Source organism: Salvia hispanica, chromosome 3 (assembly GCF_029641045.1).
Source record: "Salvia hispanica isolate PSC_SH4W2 chromosome 3, Shi_PSC_v1, whole genome shotgun sequence".
Taxonomy (NCBI): domain Eukaryota; kingdom Viridiplantae; phylum Streptophyta; class Magnoliopsida; order Lamiales; family Lamiaceae; genus Salvia; species Salvia hispanica.
In genome coordinates, this window is record NC_142694.1 from 54,487,587 (window position 1) to 54,506,901 (window position 19,315).

At 36.4% G+C, this 19,315-nt stretch overlaps 3 protein-coding genes and 1 non-coding gene across 9 annotated transcripts; 1 reads left to right on the top strand and 3 right to left on the bottom strand.

The window, feature by feature from the left end:
- The first annotated feature begins 1,466 nt into the window (after positions 1 to 1,466).
- On the top strand, positions 1,467 to 3,399 carry LOC125215523 (uncharacterized). Of its 3 annotated transcripts, none has more exons than XM_089067802.1 (9): positions 1,467 to 1,702; positions 1,781 to 1,830; positions 1,930 to 2,033; positions 2,105 to 2,149; positions 2,327 to 2,410; positions 2,488 to 2,592; positions 2,701 to 2,800; positions 2,887 to 3,034; positions 3,098 to 3,399. In XM_089067802.1, the coding sequence occupies exons 1-9, from the start codon at positions 1,527 to 1,529 to the stop codon at positions 3,120 to 3,122; spliced, it is 837 nt and encodes a 278-aa protein (XP_088923928.1). In that variant the 5' UTR covers positions 1,467 to 1,526; the 3' UTR covers positions 3,123 to 3,399. The 3 variants fall into 3 exon arrangements, with proteins under 3 accessions (XP_088923928.1, XP_047972922.1, XP_047972921.1); XM_048116964.2 differs by having other exon boundaries at positions 1,468 to 1,702; positions 1,776 to 1,830; positions 1,998 to 2,033; XM_048116965.2 differs by lacking the exon at positions 2,701 to 2,800 and having other exon boundaries at positions 1,776 to 1,830; positions 1,998 to 2,033; positions 2,874 to 3,034.
- A 617-nt stretch (positions 3,400 to 4,016) lies between these two features.
- Positions 4,017 to 4,088, bottom strand: TRNAQ-CUG (transfer RNA glutamine (anticodon CUG)). The gene has a single exon. It is a non-coding gene; the product is annotated as a tRNA-Gln (tRNA).
- Positions 4,089 to 4,579: 491 nt separating this feature from the next.
- SETH2 (UDP-Glycosyltransferase superfamily protein) lies at positions 4,580 to 8,773 on the bottom strand. Its single transcript, XM_048110611.2, has 10 exons — positions 8,511 to 8,773; positions 7,774 to 7,914; positions 7,089 to 7,661; positions 6,446 to 6,600; positions 5,888 to 5,978; positions 5,608 to 5,724; positions 5,280 to 5,383; positions 5,114 to 5,204; positions 4,930 to 5,041; positions 4,580 to 4,840 (listed from the first exon to the last, which is right to left on the bottom strand). Exons 2-9 carry the CDS (start codon positions 7,909 to 7,911, stop codon positions 4,943 to 4,945), a joined length of 1,368 nt encoding a protein of 455 aa, XP_047966568.1. The 5' UTR covers positions 7,912 to 7,914; positions 8,511 to 8,773; the 3' UTR covers positions 4,580 to 4,840; positions 4,930 to 4,942.
- A 5,165-nt stretch (positions 8,774 to 13,938) lies between these two features.
- Positions 13,939 to 17,384, bottom strand: LOC125216048 (uncharacterized). Of its 4 annotated transcripts, none has more exons than XM_048117655.2 (2): positions 14,746 to 17,384; positions 13,939 to 14,375 (listed from the first exon to the last, which is right to left on the bottom strand). In XM_048117655.2, exons 1-2 carry the CDS (start codon positions 17,006 to 17,008, stop codon positions 14,362 to 14,364), a joined length of 2,277 nt encoding a protein of 758 aa, XP_047973612.1. In that variant the 5' UTR covers positions 17,009 to 17,384; the 3' UTR covers positions 13,939 to 14,361. The 4 variants fall into 4 exon arrangements, with proteins under 4 accessions (XP_047973612.1, XP_047973610.1, XP_047973609.1 ...); XM_048117653.2 differs by having other exon boundaries at positions 13,939 to 14,372; positions 14,700 to 17,383; XM_048117652.2 differs by having other exon boundaries at positions 14,700 to 17,382.
- Positions 17,385 to 19,315: the final 1,931 nt, after the last annotated feature.

Genomic DNA, 19,315 nt, shown 5'->3' on the forward strand with positions numbered 1-19,315 from the left:
ATCCTAATATCCTATTTGTTCGGATTTTAGATAAAATGACAGTAGAAATATAATTTAGAATAAGCTGTGAGATTATTTAGTAAGATAGGTTTGACTATAACTAATTATCACATGACTATTTATCTAGGATTAAAATATGATATTCAATTTTATGATCCAAACATAATACTTCATTCGGTCCATAATAATGGAGATATTTTTTCTGTCACGGAAATTAAGAAAAAAGTGTGCAATGAATTAAATAAAAAGATAATTAAGTAGGAGAGAATAAAAGGTATAGAGATTAAAGTAAGAGTGAGGAAAAAGTAGGTGAGAAGAAATATGTTGACTTTTATTAAAAAAATAAAATGACTTCACTACTATGAAACGTATTAAAATGACAAAATGACTTCACTACTATGGAATGAAGGGAGTATATATTTAATACTATGAGATATAATCTTGCAAACTGAACACCACCCTAACAATACAAACAAGTTGTGGTGCCACTTTTAGCCATTTTTAGGAATGCACGCCACCAACGTCAAAATGACAATCGATTTATCTTTATAACTACCTTCACTACCAAGCAAAACTCACCCCCAAAACAATTACCCCCTACGTCCCAACTTAAGAGTCCTAATTAATTAGGGCACGAGTTTTAAGAAATATAAAGAAAAGTGGGTTGAATAAATCGGTGGAATATGTGTCCCACTTATATATATTACTTTTATAATATAATGTAAGTGGAATAAGTTGGTGGAATGTACTGCCTACTTCCTATTTATGATAAAAGTGAAATAAGATTCTTAAATTAGGACGGACGAAAATGGCAAAACATGACTCTTAAATTGGGACGGAATGAGTACTTATGTACTACCCAAATGAAGGAGATCTGCTTTATGGGAATTTAATCTTCAGCACAACAGAAATTTCTCCCCATCTTGGAGGTACTTTCCTCAAATTGTTACCTCAGTTTCACATCACTTTTGGATTCGCACTTAGCTAGAACACAACATTAAAGATATAGCTCAAGGCTTCAAGCAATTATCTTTGGTTTCCAAGTAATTATTCATTCAATATTGACGGACGTCGTTTCTGTTCTCATCTTCTAAATCACCATCCATAGTAACAGTTTCACGAGCATTGCTACTATTAGCAAGTGTGGTCATGACAGAGTAGTATTACAGTAAACGAGAGCCTTGCCAAACAATATTCTAGACTCGTTTCACTAAACTAATTCAGTGAGTCACAAAATCTCAGCACTCCCACTTATCATGTAAGTCATTCTTTTTCAAAAGAAGAGAGTAACTCGTTTTCTCACCAATGTTTACAATACTCAAGTCACATTCTCACTTCCGCATCGTGCACCACCGCTTAGTCAAATAATCATTAATAATTTCATTTTTGTAATTGAAAAAGTAAGATAAAAAAAAAAAACATTATCTGAAATCCAAGTAAATATCCACACCATCTTGGTGTGCGTGATGCAACCAACTATCTAAACATACTTGGTTGCGCCAATTGGTTTAGGTTGATTGTTAAAGATGATTGTTCCAATCGCAAACAAGGTTGGAATTGTTTCGACGAGGATAGACACTTGCCGCAGCTCTCTCTTCTGCAGCAAGAATTCCTCCGTCTCTCTTCATCCCACTAACGTTGCTGACAGAGTGTTGATGGATATTCAAAATTCCGGCATTATTGCTTGCCTTCGCGCCAAAAGGTCCACCATTCTTTTTTTCAATTTAGGGCTTGGAGTTTCTTACTTACATATCTCGATTTCTCTTTCTTTTTAGTGCAGAGTTAGCCGTGGAGGCTGCTCGTGCAGCACTCCGGGGTGGAATTTCCGTTGTAAGTTGTGGCCATGCCTCAAATTCTCTACTTTCAATCTTTAACTTTTGAATTTCATGCAATTAGAAAAGAGAAATGATAATATTTCTGCTGATTTAGTTTGTAAAAGTATCGAATCTGTTGGTTATATTCTTAAAAAAACTTATCTCAGATCAATTGTGTTTCAGTTGGAAATCACAATGTCAACTCCGGGTGTTTTTGAGGTAATTGTTGAATTCAAACTTGATATACCTTGTTTGCAGCTCCATTATGAAATCTTGTGTTTTTTCAACAGGCGTTGCAATGTCTGGTTCAAGAATATCCTTCAGCATCAATAGGAGTAAGTGCCATTTGGTAGAATATTTTAAACTCTTGGGTTCTCATTTGGTCTTTGACAAGGATTCTAAACAATATCAGTAATATAAAAAGCTGTGTTATGCTTATTATGTCCATGGTTTGTGTTTTTTGAGGGTTCAAATGAGAAAAAATCTCACTAGCCTTACTTTTTGAATTGCAGGTAGGAACTGTTTTAGATAGACGAGTGGCGAAAGAAGCAGTGCATATTGGAGCTAAGTTTCTTATGAGTCCTGCAATGGTGAAGGTATCATTCATATTAGAGGCCTCAAATTTATGAAAACAAATCTTTGTATTCAGATTGATTCTATTTGGTGGTATCAGGGAATTCTAAGCGATGTTGCAGAGGGCCAAGCTCTGTATATACCAGGAGCAGCAACCCCTACAGAGGTATTATCTGCATCGACTGATGGTGCCAAACTCATCAAGGTGAGCGAGCCATTTTCACCGCTTTTTGTACTTGAGAGATCAAGCATATGCTACACTGAGTCTGTTATCAAAATCTGCACTACACTCATGGAGTATTTAGTATTGTAGGTGTATCCAGTCTCTGTATTAGGTGGAGTTGAGTATTTAGCAGCATTAAAGAAGCCATTCCCCCATATCCCACTGGTGGCATCACAAGGCATGAGATTAGGTCAGAATTTATTTTTTCTTAACCACATAGAATCAAACAAAACAAAAGAAGACATTATTAATCATGTCTGCAGTTAACTGATACAGATTCAGTTGGAGCATATATATGTGAGGGAGCATCAGCTGTTGTTTTATCGGATGCCATATTTGACAAAAAGGCTATGGCCGAAAGAAATTTTCTTCGAATACATCACTTGGCATGCTCTGCTGCAACTAAGGGGAATCAAGCTGTGAGGTTAGAACTTCAATCTCTCTCTCTCTCATGTCAGCTTGCCTAAACACCTTAATTAATGTGCAGGAAAATTAAGTGTATGGATGAATGAAATTGTTATGGTGCATTTTTGGAAATGAAAGACAGCAACTATGGTTCTTGAAAATCATCTTTGTACTTGGAAAATGTTGAAGCAACATACAAGACTTTCTTGGTTGTGGGAGAAGATGACAGTTTTGTTGTAGTCCTAGTCTCGTAGTTGTAGACAATGCCCCAATGTGTTGCAGTTGGGACTTTCAACTAATTCAGCAACCACATGAATGTAAACATATAAGGAGGTAGTATACTTCCTTTTATTCCTATCATGAGTGTAGTTTGAATCCACATAACTGCACAATTTTGTTTTTATCATTACACTTGAAAAAACATAGATCATAGTACGTAGTATGTTTTAGGTACCTCAGTAACCATTGTAAATCTTCAAACATGAAATGTCGGGGTTGGATATATATCTGCTTAAATAAGATACACCGTAAACATATCATGTCTAGTACTGACCATTGGAGTACATCATAAAGCCAATGGTATTTGAGTAAGGAACAATTTTTATCTGAGTTAGTTCATGTTCAGTTTTAGGGGATTGTTCTTTCCTCATAATAGGGAACAATGGATGCTTTTGCCTTGGGTCATTGAAAATTTTCTCAAACATAGATAATTGGTGTAAAAGTAAAATAGAACTTTTCTTGTTTCTATCGAGGTACACTCCTAGAAATTAAAATTGAGATTTTTCACTCATGTGGTAATGCCATAACTTAGTGCTATTAATCTTACAAAATTTTGAAAATTTAGACTTCCGTTGAGAAATATGGTAAATATCGTAGATATAGACTTCCGTTTGAAAAATAGAGGCGCATTAGTAAAAACTACCTAGCTACAATTATTATACTTTTGTTGTACTAATAATTTTAATTCAAATAGTACTAAAATGTGAAAACGGAAAAGAATAAGGTCCCACCGAGACTTGAACTCGGGTTACTGGATTCAGAGTCCAATGTCCTAACCACTAGACCATGGGACCATTTCATGCTTAAACTACATCCATATTTATTCATATCCTCTCAAATGTTAATGCTTTCCTTTCCGAACCATAACATCTTTCTTGAGGGCCAACGCCACAACGTGGCAATATTTTTGTTGTTTAATTTGTTGACTCCAAATTCAAGTACGTATAAGTTATAACTTAATCTTCCCTTTAGAATAGGTGAATTCTTTTTAAAGCTTTTTATCTCTTTTTTAGTTGAGAGAGAATTTTCTTTTGCCTATAAATCGGCCTTTGCGTTGTATCGTTGTTTAGGGAGCCCTATTATGATTCAATATATTATACTTTTGAGTGTCAAACTCTCTTTTGCATTTCTTCCTAGCATAATTCTATCCAACTTATCAAAGATCCTTATTACAGCCCATTGTGTAAAGCCATTCTACCCTTTGATATTGAATTGCTTGTTGGGTTGAAAAGGCTCATGCATTCATTCTTGCCTACAAGTGAGGATCAATATGTTGGATCGTCAGTTTCAACCCGCGGTTAGGTGCGTCCTGGGAAATACATAAATTGAGTGTGCCATTTACAGCTACATATTTTGCTTGTTCTAATCTTTTACACCTATCGACGAATACGTAAAATTTTTATAAGCGGTAGCATTAAAAAAAATCTCACTGTAATAATAACAAATTTTTCTTTAAAAAAAAGGCTGAACAAAATTTTGATCTTCTTTTATACGTAGCCTAGTTCCACTAAAACTCCACAATGCTCAACTTATATTGCAATCGTACCTGCGGATACGAAGTTTATTTACGAAAGTTATCTTCTTAATAAAAAGATGAAATTCAAAAAGAGCAGAATGTGCTTAATTGGTTCTTACCCATAACTACTGCTCATATCTCCTTCTCATCTGCACCCAAATTCCACTTTTCTTCTCCACCGCGAGGACTTGTGAGATTAATGTCGGGCACAACCTCAACGTTCCTGTCAGCCTTTTTAACACCCGATGATGACCATTAAATAGAGGTTGCAATACAATTAATGTTGCAATAAGAGACAAGTACCTGCCACAGCTGGAGCAGTCGCCATAACAGAAAATCGATTATCATGACCATGCAGAAGAGCTTTCCTGCCCATGTACCACAAGATAGGTACCTAGAAATTAAAGTTATCAACAGCTCTCCTCTTTCCAATCGCACAGTCATAAGTTAAGTCTTTGTGAGAGAATACCTGGGTAGACGATCTATGAGGGACTGATTGGAACATTTGAGAGCACGATCGTACACAATCTCCGTCCTTTTAGCAACATCATGCCAACTGTATAGTTTTTTAATCTGCATTCAAATGATTTCGGAAAGTCAATTACGTGGTGCTTATTTGTCAAGCATGAACTTATTGGAAACCATATTTGACACAGTTCAAAAATTCCTAGGAATGAACTTTTGTTATATCTGGATAAATGATAAAGAGAATTGGAGCTTTTGGCCATAGTTTTACTGTGACTCCATTGCTTGCATTGTAGTGCAAATGAAGTTCACGTATGTCAGAGAATACTCACACGGTTGTGCATTTCTTCTGGATCAATCTGGGGAAGCAAATCTATAGCTTTTGTGATTGCCATTACCATGTCATTTGGATCTGGCTCCGCAAGAACAATAATGTCATCTGGAAGAACCTAGAAAATAAAGGTGAGCTATCAGAAACCCGAATATAAACTTTACATTTGTAAAAATGTTCAAGGCAGTGGTGCTGGAAATCTCATCCCTATTTAACGTTAGCAAGAAAGGCTGTTCTCATCAAATTTAGCAAATGTAAGTGAACACGTTAAATGACCATGCCTCTGGGACACCACCGACTCGTGTACTGACAGTCAGCAATCCACAACTAGCTGCTTCCAATATCGCTATACAGAACGCTTCTGTTAAGGAACTGTTGAAATGCACATTTATCATGTCAACAAGATTGATACAGAGTGGTGGTGGCACAAAAACTGCCCATCATAGGCTTCAGCTCTTTGGTCAGATGCTAAAAGTTTAAAATATATACTCAATGCATATTGCCTATGCTGTAATTATTTATAGCCTGGATGGGATGATAACTTAGCTTTACAGGGTCAATTGAAGATGATTTTATGGTTATGCTAAGTGGTCTTCCAGTCTTTAGGTTATCTGTTTCACTGATTTTCTTTCACAAACGGCCTATTATAGTTTCCAAGACATAGTATATAATATATTCATTCTAGAACTTGACCAAATGATGTAGTTAATGATATGTGAGTACATACATTCTCAAGGGAATTTCAGATCCTTAGAACTAGCAATGTATAGTTCTCTGCTGATAGTACTTAAAGGTTTATGAGGAAAGAATGTCAATCTCAATTTAGCAGTGAATAGTACCTATTTAAGAAGATATGTCCTGTAACCAAAACAGACTGTACTTTAGCATGTGGGACAGCACCCAACATATCAACCCGATCTTGAAGAGAGTGCTTTTCCCTCATCTCTTCCAGCCGCACTCTTTTAGGTCCATCGCCACCGATTATGAACCTTACCTGAAGGAATGTTCCAACAAGATATAGGTAAAGAAAGTCATACAGACAGTGATGGAATAAACAAACTCACATAGCAGCTTAAAATCTATTCAACACCCTAACAACGGCATTTGCAGCAATAGAATTAAAAGAGTATCTAGCATGCTATAATACTCCCTCCGTCCCGCGTTACTTGCACTAGTTTCCTTTTTGGGCGTCCCAAGTTATTTGCACTCTTTCCTTTTTTAACAAAAGACAAAACATCTAATCACTCTTTTTTTATTCTATCATTTACTTTACTCTCTCTTATCTTTCCTACTTTTTTCATCTCTCCTATTTATTTAATATAATTTCTTAACCTCCGTGCCCAACAGTAAACGTGCGACTAACCCGGGACGGAGGGAGTACTTTTTTGTGAATAACAAATATGGATAGCTACTAATTATTTTATTTACCTTTTAAAAATACAAAAGTCAGATACAAAGGAAATATTGAAACTAAGTGCTCACATTTTGATGCAAACGACAAACTTCAGGGATGACTTCAACAAGTAGATCAGCCCCTTTTCGGTAGACCAACCGACTTATCACAACTATAACAATTTCATGATTGCTGAGTCGCACTGGAGCAGGCTTGAACATTGCCGTATCCACAGCATTTGGAATAACAAAAACCCTTTCAGGTGGCAGTCCAGACCTCAACACTGTATTTTCCTTACTCGTATGTGATACACATATAGCCTGGCTGACATCGGCTAGAGTAAATTGTAAAACCTTGTTCATGTGAATACTTCCCACATCGGCAAAGCCATAAAGGGAATGATCAGTAAATACAACTTTGTATCCCATTGTGCGTGCATGCATCAGAGCTTCATGACACAGAGTTGAAAAGGCTTGGTGTCCATGCACTAATGTTATTCTCTCTCGAATCAGTATTGTTCTTATGATTGGAAGTGTTCCATAAAATGTAGGCAATGTATTCTGCATTAGAAATGGCTTCCACGGGACGTAATAAACTTTCAAACCACCAGTCATGTATCGCACTCCAGAACGATTTCCATAAGCATGGGTCATAACTATCACCTAGAAGATGGATCAATCCATGCTTATTCTATTTGTAATATCTAAGGTTGATTCAGTTACAGAAACGAACAGAATCATAATTGAGATTACGTAAGTTCAACAGTAGACGAACCTTGTGGCCGAGTTTCATCAAACACTGAGATAGATAATAAATGTGATTCTCTACTCCACCGAAGTTGGGGTAGAAAAAGTCAGATACCATTAAGATTCTATGTTTTCCTTGGTGGCTCATTTTATCTTCAGGTCTCATAGCCTACAACCAATAAAAGAATGCGACTTCAAAACTCGTAACGAACATATGTGCAATAAAAGTATGGAAAATCACTAAACTCAGCAGTAAACATCATACTGTCCTAATACACATTTGCCATCAAGACAGGCTCATACAAACAGACATAACACTAAATTAAAATTCAAATCGTTTGTCAAAAATAAAATTAACAAATTATGCCAAAAAATCCACCCAATATAATGATCAGTACATACAGACATGCTTATTAGTCCACTTCTGATATTGCTAATCTTCCTTATCAGAAAATCAATCTATTCAACAAAGAAATCCAGCTGCATTTATTATAGCTTCCGAGAAATAGCGGCAGGAGATGAGCAATCATTTGGAGGTCACTATCAAGAAATCAAGTTGGATCATTTTCCTCACAAGCACAGTAGTGCAATACCATTACAACACTCTTTCTCTATGATAAATCTAAAACTTCATTTCTATTTGAGATTATTTTACTGGTTAAAAAAAACGAGCTGCGTTGAAAGGATGCAAGTTAGGGATCAGAAAGAGGGGAAACCAACATACTCCAACTGATATGCTTAGAATAAAGAATAAAGAGATCTAACCTCGAATTGCAGTATTTTGGATGTTGAGTTGATGTGGTTTTGAAATTCAATTTCTGAAATGGAGAAAAACTAATGGAAATTGGGAATTGGGGTAAGATGCGTGGACTTCCGGCGACTTCGCCGGCAAGTTCGGGGCGGCGGCGTGCAGCTGAACGGAGAGAGAGCGGGGTGGCGCCGTGGCGGTGGAGATTACATAGAGAGATGTTGATTCATTTGATTCAATTCTTTTTCTTACTTCTCTATTTTCTAGTGGTATTTCTTTTGTTTCTAATAAAGTAGTATAAAAAAACTCACTATATAAGTAAATTCTAATTCATACATATACTCCATAAAAGAAGAATTTTAGAGAAATTTATACAAATATTATTTTGCTTAAAAATTTATTTACTAATTAAAATATTTTTTATTTATAGGTTATGTGATATAGATTTCACTTAATTTTTATAAATTTTGATTTCTATGTATTAAATTAATGATATGTACAGCGTACATGTGTTTAGTTCTAAATCTAAATTCTAACATTTAAAATTTGGAATTTTACAACTTCTCTCCACTTAAAAATTTCATCCCGAAAATTGAAACATGAATAGAATGGTAGGTATTGTCATCGCATCACGTTCTTTGGCTCTCAAATACTCCCTCCATCCCATGTAATTCGTCCCACTTTGACCGGGCATGAGTTTTAAAAATTGTAATGAAAAGTAAGTTAAAAAAGTTGGTGGAATGTGAGTTCTATTTTTATATATTAATTTTATAATAAAATGTGAATAAGAATGAGTTAGTGGAATATAAGGTCCACTACCAAATAGGGTAAAAGTAAAATGAAACAAATTATATGGGACATACCAAAATAGAATACTGGGTCAAATTATGTGGGACGAAGGGAGTACCTTTTATAACATTGTGACTTCACCACAATACTTTGACAAGAGATGTACTTTTATTTCAAAGTTCTTTGATCCATCTTCTCCTGTTTCAAGTTTGGTTGTATAGTCAATCTGTATATCTTCTCAATATTGACGTGGAACACATTATGTATCTTTTATAACTCAGGTGGTAATGCGAGTTAGTACGCTACTAGACCAACACAGTCCAAAATCTCATATGGGTCAATAAATTTTGGGCTCAACTTACCTTTCTTACCAAATCGAAGTACTTTCTTCCAGGAAGATGCTTTTAAAAACACTTTCTCAATAATACATAATTTATTATCTTTTCTCTTCAAATGTGTACAAGATTTTTGTGTATCTGCTATTTTTTCAGTTGGTTTTGTATTAATCAATTATTTTCTTCTCTCTCTTGTATAAGATTGGGTCTCACTATCTTGCTTTCACTTAGCTTTGTATTGCATAGCGGTGTTCGATATTTACGGCCATATAATACTTCATATGGAGCTACCTAAATATTGAAATTTGAAATGGTAACTATTGTTACATGCGAATTCCACTAACGGTAAGTACTTTTCCCAACTACCTTCAAAACTGATAACACAATTTCTCAACATGTCTTCTAGAATTTGTATTACTCGTACCGACCAACCATTTATATGTGGATGAAAAGTTATACTATTGTGTAGTTGAGAACCCAAGGCTTCTTGAAACTTCTTTCAGAATCATGAAGTAATCGTTGATGTCTAACGGAGATTATTGAGATAGATACTATATGTATAACTCAATTAGTGAAATAGATGATGAAAAATATGTTAATTATTTCTTTTAATTCTTCCGATTTTTATTATCTTTAATTTTCATAGTACTAGTTATTTATTTATTTATTATAACTATAGCTAGGATTATTAAAAATATGTTATTTGTCATTTATAGACTTGAGCTCAATCTATACATATAAAAAAGCCGAGTTTTGGCTTCAATTTGAATATTTATAAGTTTTGGTCTTGAATTTTAATAATTATAAATTTTGGGTCAATTTGGATATTTATAATAACTAATGAATATTTATGTATAATAAATGCCATGATATAATATAGGCCATAAACGATATAACTAATGAATTTAGACTATAAATAACAGTTACAAATGTTTACGTGTTTTGGAGTGTTTGTGGTAAGGAACGTTTCCTTGATCTTCATATCAATTAGCACAATATAGCTCTCCGTTAAAGATTATATATAAGTTATCTTTGAGCCTCTAATACAATCAATTTTTAAAATAAATTTTGGATTTTTAATACAATTTTTCATATTGATAGGAGTTACAAACCTTAATTTTTGTGACCGTTAGCCAGTTACAAATATTATAATTAGTGTAACTTATTGCAACTAATTAGCGTCTATTATAATATGCGCAAAAACGCTTGATCTCCCTTTATTTCAAAATTAATTAATTTTATCATTATTATACAGTCAATACTAATTAATAGAGTTGAATGGAAGAGACTTTTAGCACTATAAAACAAAGCAAATCTCTAAAATTACTCATTCGCAAAACAACATCTATCGATTAAAATTTAAAAGTATCTTGCGGCGTCAACGAATTATCTCAAATCTCATCTTTATAACAGAACAGAAGATGGCGGCAGATTCTTTTAACTAACCTAAATAAATTTAATTATTTTCAAATTAAGTGTTGTAAATCAAATAACGAGAAGGAAATCAAAATTGGAAAATACTGATAAATAAATTAGGAGAACGAAAAAAAGGAATTCGAAATTAGTTGTTGGCAATTACACCTTAAATTCAAAATGTAAATGTTGCGATAAGATCCCTATGATTGACGAAAGTATTAACGAAAAGTAAATGCTATTAAAATCTAAATAAATGTGTGACAAATATGATCGTGCTATTGTGCAAATAAAATTTATAATATATAAATTGTAAAGATTAATTGCTTTTTCCAATTTTTTTTTTTCTTAAGATATTGATTGATAAATGCCTTCAAATAAAATGTGGCAAATGATTACTAAGAGGTGATTCTTGGTATCTATGATAATACTATTATTTATGATTTTATAAAATTATTTTGAAGTATGAATAAATGTGAAGTAAATAGAATAGTTCGTGCATCGCACGGGTGTGATACTAGTTAGCATAATAGACTAGCTCAAAATCAAAATGTGTAGTTGGAATTTTTTTAATCTTGTAAATTACTTACTTCTACACCATAATTAATCCGCACCGAATGGCCTGCAATCCGAGTAAAGTGGGCTGAAATCCAATGGGCTGACCAGTCTTATTGACACCCTACTTATGAGTGGAAGAAACTCATATTTAATGCTTGCAAATTATTGATTGAATAAGGGCAATTGTAGCAAGTAGGAAACTGCTAAATACAATTGTGACAAAGGGACAAATATTAAATACCTTAAAAGAGGACATAAAGACAGAAGACTTTAACAAGAAGTTGAAAGGAAGACCAAACTTCTGCCAATGCTTCACAGCCCACGAAAACAGAAAAATATTCCAGTAAATAATATGTGAACCATGTGAATCAACAGTATATTAATCTAACATCTCCCTTTCCCACTTCTTAATAAACAATATGCAGTACGTATTAATTAAATAATTAAACACGTATGGAATGTCACATATTTATTGTTTATATCTAAAGTCTTCGCTATTTACTTATCAATTAGCTCAATTTGTGTCTCCTTTTTGCACTCTAATAAGTAGTAGTACTACTAGTCAATAATACATTTGGACCACTGCTATAAGTAGTCTACATATTCTGCTGAGAATTCTGAAAAGGAGTGGTACAAGGACCAAACTATAAATACGTATAGCTAAATAATTCTATTCCAAAATTACCTATTAGCCCTTTCCTTTTATGATTTGACATGTTTAACCTTTAATTCTTATATCGATTCAAACTATAAAATTAATTTTTTAGTACCAAAGTTTACTTACTGATATAATGAAATTGAGTTATGGTACAATTGACAGAGAATAGTTGTCCTATCAGTATGATCAATTATGCTGAAAACACGAGACAACTATAATTATGAAGATTGTACATGACAACTACCCATTAACTCTAATACTTACCTAAAAAGAATAATAGCTTTATCTCAGCCAATCATAAAAAATGTCACATAATGATTGAATTAATTAAATATCGTATTATAATGTGACAAATAAAAAAGAAAGTGTACAACTAACTATACATACCCGAAAAATTGGGCAAGTTAAAGTATAGTGAATTAATGTAGCTCTGTTTTTAATATTAGTAGTAGCATTATTTTAGCTTGGAGGAAAATCTTGGACATAGGAAGGGGAAAGATTCTTGGAGAAAGATTGTCGTCCTACATTAATGATTATACCCACTTTAACTTTTTTGTCAGCTTAGAGAGGGAGAGAAGCATATTTATGTATACTGGTGAAATTGTACAAACCTCTAGAAAAAGTAGAAGTGTGTAATTTGGAGTAGGTGAGCAGTCGGTATTACTAAGCTCTTTTCCTGTTTGAAAAACAATGTAACTAATCGCTGCCGACAAGAATTTGTGTCTCTCCACTAATTCTGTAATTAGATGACATAAAAGCCAAAGCTACCATAATACTCTACTCCATTAATTTATTCTACTTTTCTACTCTCTCTCACTAGCACCCAACCAAAAAGTTAACCAATAATTGATTTCTCTGTTTTCTCACCCTCCACTCCCCTTCTTGGTGGGTAGATGAATCTCTAGTGAAATTCCATCATTTCACTAATTATGCTTATGCATACATGTATGTGTCAATGAGTACATAGACAGTGAGAGTTGACGCCAATATGAATATCATCTTTGTAGTTATACTTACTTCATAAATCTATTGCTAGTATTTCATACCTATTATTGGAAATGTTGAATATCCATATTGCATGGCTTCAATAAACCTAATTCTTGTTTTCTCCTTTAATTTGAAATACCCATAATTCTTGTTTACTCCAGTATTTATTCTTCCCAAAACATGATATATAATCCACTACTACTACTACTATGGTTTTTTTACACTTCTTGATGATTTCAACTATGACTGTAAAATAAAGATATAAGTGTAGATGATATTTTTAATTAATGTAAATTCGGGTTTAAAAAGAGGTTATACTTCATTTTCACTTTTCAGTATTCAAACTCCATTTCGATTTTAATTTTTTTTTTATAATAAATGGCTAAATACTTATCTTAAATAGACAAATAAACCAATAAGAGCGCGATATAAAAATTGTCAACTATACATTTTCATACTACAATACATAGCATGTTTTATTATAATGCATGAAATATGAAAAATAAGGATAGAATATTGAGTCTCATTATGAAATGTAGTAATAAACTCACCTCGTCAATTAATGCATTTCCTCGTATGTCTTCTTAGTTTGGTCCTCACGTAACTCTTGGCAATACATTTGCTTCACAAACAAGAACACTCATCTTGATGTGCCTCGTTGACAACCAACATATAATAATGGTAAAGAGAAAAACAAGATACTCCTACTACAATATTAAAACATGATTTCTAACAATACATTGATGGTGTAATCAAATGAAATGAGAAAGTGGAAGAATAATAATAATTCATGAATAAGCAAAGCAAACACAAAAAAAAAGAAAAGTAGAGAAGCACATGAAAAATGGTGGATAATGATAAGTTTGCATCTACAATTAGTCAAATCTTGGTTATGCAATCACTGTCGACAATTTTGATCAACTTTGGGTCCCCTTTATGCGATGATGGGGGGCATCACCCAACGAATCTGCATGAACACCACCACCTTTCCAATGTTTAAAACTTAACCATGATTCCAATAAAGCCTTCTCTCCAACAACCAAAATTTGGAGTAGACTCCCACTTTGCTTTGCTCTTGGTGGGCCATCCCTCACATTCACCCTTTGCTCTCTTCATCTTCTCATTTTGTCAACTAGATGCTTCTGCCATAACAATTCCATCAGTTGTTGCAATTCTCTTCCAATACAAGTATATAATTCACCAATAACAAGCATGCTTTTCTAGTCTACAAATTTTGATATCATGAAAACAAGTGTGGTTTGTGAGATCATTTCAATTGCACTAACAAGGTAGCTATCCATAAAAGGCCATCAAGTGAGCCAACCTCTCATTTCATTTACTAATTCTAATCTCCTTTTCAACCAATACACTAACCACAAGAATTCAAACAAAACTCAAATAAAATAATGAAAAAACCAGCAAAACTATAATACAAAGATGTTAATAAAAAAAAGGGGAAATCTTACACAGAGGAAGTATCAACAAAAACCTCATTGAGCACATCGTCCTCACCATTTGCCAATCCGAAAAGCTCGTTCTCCTTGTCGTCGCCATCATCGCCAAACTCCCGCTTCGAATGTGCAGATATGAACATCAACTTATGAGCCCTGTCCATCCCCACCCTTGAATGCGAATGAGCACTCACCCATCTCAGCAACGACGAGTTGCGTTTGTAGCCAGACGACGACGTAGCATGGAGGAAGATAAGCCTAACTGCCACCTTCCCCAACGACTTGAGCTCCGTTAAATGCGCCTCCCACACAAGCCTACTACTCTGCGGGTTGGCAATCCTCATCTTCCCCGTGCTCGGATCCCTCTGCTTCAGCTGCACAGCTTGCGCGTACACTGGATCCAGCCCTTCCGTCCGCCACTTCATCAGCTCCATGAGCGCAATGTGCGCCTCCTCCCTTGACACGAGCCGCATTATAAGCTTGTCCACGTCCTTCTCCTGCTCGTGGCTCAAGCATTTGAAGGGCGGGAGGTACTTCCCGCTAGCATCCCTAATCAAGTAGAGCGGGTCGAGAATGAACGCAGCTGCCCATGCCGGATGGTAGTTCTTCTTGAACCTCGATTCGATCACCTTCTCCACGGGTGCTACCATAATGTTGAACTTAGAGCACCAGTCCTTCACTTTGAGTTTAAGCTCCTCCCATAGAGGCAGGCATTGCCCGATCCGCGGCTTCTCTGTCTCGATGTCTTGAGCCATTGTCTTGATCAGCTTCACTAAAGAGTGCACGGCTTCTAACTCGTTCCAGAAGTGAGGATTCCTCATTGTCTCCGCGACTTCCCTAGCGATCGGCTCCTCTATTTTGTAGGACTCATCCGACAGCACCAAATGCAGGGCACGAGCAGAGCTCAGAATATCCTCAACGAGCGCGTAAACAGCCCAAAAATCCGAGGCATCGAACGGAACCCTCAGCAAGCCGGCGTGGCCGTATTCCTGCAGCTGGAATTTCTGAAAGCTGTGGCGAATTTGGGATTTGTTGTTGACGAAAGCCGCGAGCTTCATGCAGTTGTTCGCCACGTTCTTGAACAGGACAAGCTCTTTCCCTAAATCCTTGATCAGACTAGTGAAGCCTTGATACTGACAGCAGAGGTTCACCATCCACGGATGCTGACTCTCGAGATTCGCCAATGCTTTGGCCTTGAACTTGTCGGAAACGACGCCCACGCATTGACGCACATTGGAATCGCAAATGTCGGTTATGGTATCCCAGAGGACCTCCTCGGCGTACTTGGAGTGGACGTAGCCGGTGGTGAAGACGGCCCTCCGGAAGACGCTGGTGCCGTTGGGGAGATTGAGGGATAAATTGACCAAATTGCCATCGCGGGTGAAGTCGTGCGGCTTCCAGCCGTCGGAGGCGATTTGGAAGAACATGGCGTCGCGGATTTTGGCCTCGCATTTGGACTTGACCTCGTCGTACTTGGCGTCTAATCGGGAGCCGGCGAAGTCGGGCTTGGAGATGGCGGGGAGGCCGACTTGATTGAGGAAGGCTTTGAATTTGGGGTGGTCGAGGCTGGAGAAGGAGACGGAGCCGCAGCATTCGTAGACCCAATCGGCGAGGGAGTCGAGGGCGGAGTCGACCTGGGCCTTGCTCAATGCCGGCGAGGGAGAGGCTTTGGGGCTCTTGAGGCGCTTCACGCTGTCTTCCAGCACTGCTAGAGCGCCCAGATCCTCTTTTCCGCCGGAGAGGACTAATTGCTGCTGGTGGCCGTACAGGCCGGAGGGGCTTGCGCCGCCGGAGGTGACGATTAGGCTCGTGCTCGGCGGCGGGTAGGCTAAATCCACTGTGAATCTCGAGGGGTCGACGATTGCAAGGGGAGGGATGACGGAGGAGGTGCCGTTGCCGCCGCCGGAGGAGGAGGAGGAGGCGCGTTTGCGGTGGTTGTGGGGCGGGTGAGGGGAGGTGGGGGAGAGAGTGGCGGAGGCGGAAGAAGGGGGGAGGGAGGAGATGGGCTTGGGGGCGGAGGCGAAGTTGGGGCAGGTGCCGCGCTTGAGGTGCTCGGAGGCGGTGCGGGAGGGGTTGGAGGCGGAGAAGACGGCGTCGCAGAGGGAGCAGCGGAGCTTGACGGCTTTGGGGAGGCCGGTGTCGGAGTTGTTGACGAGAATGGGCTCCAGGTGGGCCCAGTACCAGGCGCCCTTCCCTTTAATCGCCTTGGTCCGTACCATCACCAGCCCCTCGTACCGCTTGCTCACCGCCTTCGCGGCCAGCTCCTCCGATGGGGCCGAGGTCGACTCCAGCGGCGGCGTCGCGGCGGCATTAGTTGCGGCCATTGTGTGTGGGGAAAGCTGTGGTGATTAATACGTTTGTGGCACGAGGCGAAATTAATTAGGTAGTGTGATTTATTATATGTGGAGGATTTTGATGGTGTTGAACGTGGAGTTGACTAGGTCGTGACGGCGGTCGTGGCCGTGGGTGCATTATATGAGTGTGAAAGGGAGGCGGAGGGTGGAGGCTGTGGGCGGAGGGCGGTGAGGGGGGTTTTGGGGAATGTATTGAAGGGAGGAGAAAAGAGAGAGAGAGAGCAAATGAGCAATGGAGTTAGTGCAGAGAGAGAGAGAGAAGGGAAATAGGAATATGGTGTGTAGTTGAAATGAGTTTGGCTGCTAAGAGAGCAGAACTGTTACTTCAAACGCGCGCGTGTCTACTGTTGATGAATAGAAGCTTCTAAGACCTCCGTCACATCGTCAAACCTTTTTATTCATCTGATATTTTAACTAGTCCCTTTCTCTATTTATATTACTAATATAATACTATTCATTAAAGTATTCTTGGACATCTTATTAAGGACAACCAACAACACTATAGTATTTATGAATTTTACATTTTTTTATCACATGTAATATAATACTCACAATGTCATTTACTAGAAAAGTTTCGTTAGGCATCATTAATTATGTACCATCTCCTTTTATTTTATTTAAGTAGTAGTATAATTGTAATTTCGTATATTTATATATCATAATTATTTTGATACGAGAATAATAAAAACAAATGACACTAACATTTTAAGAATAAATAAAAAAAATCAAAATTGATAGTATATAATGTAAAAAATTACAACTACATTAAAAGCCTCTCAATTCCCCGTCGGTCATTTAATTAGCGATGCGTTTGCAAATGTTCCTCATCCGTCTAAGATGTGTTTTTGTTGTATGCTTTGTAATATAAATTCCACAACGCTGACTTATTATATTGTAAATCACCGTCTGGATACACATGTAATTAAGTTGCTCGTTGTCGCATTGCTCGTGTTTGTTGCCTTCCATTATGCGTTGCATTTATTCACTTTTTGTCCATTTAGACGACTCCTACTCTATAGCACACCAACGCTTCTCATCTGCGTTGTCGCTTAGAATATAGTTGACATCCCATATGGTGGTGAATTGGCTGTTGGAGTTGTGCTCCATTCTCTTTATTTGGGTTGATACAGAAAACACGCTTTGAGCTACTTGTAATCTTATTTCCTGATTACATTAAAATAAATAATTTTCATTACATTGTTTTTGGTTTTTTTTTTTTATAATTAGAAGTCCAATTATTTTGCATTATAATATAAGAGGTGATTAGGTGTAACCGAAGAGTGCAGTGCCTTAGCATACTAACATTGAGATTACGAATGACATTAATGTGATATAGAGAGCTGAACATGATTGCAATGAGATAAGTTTTCTTGTTGATTTTGAATGACAAGATTTCAGTGATTATTATTTCTTGATCATGCATATGACATTGAGCATATATCATTAATTATTTATTTCTTTGACTTGTTAGATGGGTTTTTTCTTCTGATATCTTGGATTAATAATAATTAATGTCTAGGGATGTTATTGTTATTGTTATTGTTATTTCTTCTTAGATGTTATTGTTATTTATTTAAACCGTGTCTTGAAAAAAGTGATATTGATTGATTATGAAGTGTTTAAGGTACATGTTTTATTTTATGTAAACTTTGTTTAATTGGAATTTAATTCCTCTATAATAAATAATTAAGTGTTTTGGAAAATACAACTCTTAAAAAAATAAGTTAATGATATCAAGAGTTAAACGGATACTGGATATTTAAAAACGATGAAATAATCAACATGTAGAGTTTAACTCATTTTGGGTCAATCATATGACACGCATATTAATTTAAGGCCCCGTCGCATTATGGGCCATTCGATTTAGGGTAATTCGAATGACTTTTTCGGGTTATAAATTTTTAATTTTAACCGCTCATATTAATTTCAGGACAACCCCATTACTGGCTATTCAATTTAGCATTATGCGAATGAATTTTTTCTGGTAAATTTTAGCCTCAACCACTTAACCTTATCAAGTTGGGCTATTTGAATCAACCCGCATGTTTTATCATGAAACTGACGTCCCTAGCTATTCCCTCATAGAATTTTACTAAGAACTTTACTAAACACATAAAAATGGATGAGAACATATCCCCACCTCGACATCTCGGTAAAATGTTTCACTATTAAGAATAAAGTAGTAAATACTAAGATTTATCCCCGGTCCTATAAAAGCATGGTAAACTAAAATTTTCGATAAAGAAAACCCTCAATATCTAGTAAAATTAAAAATAT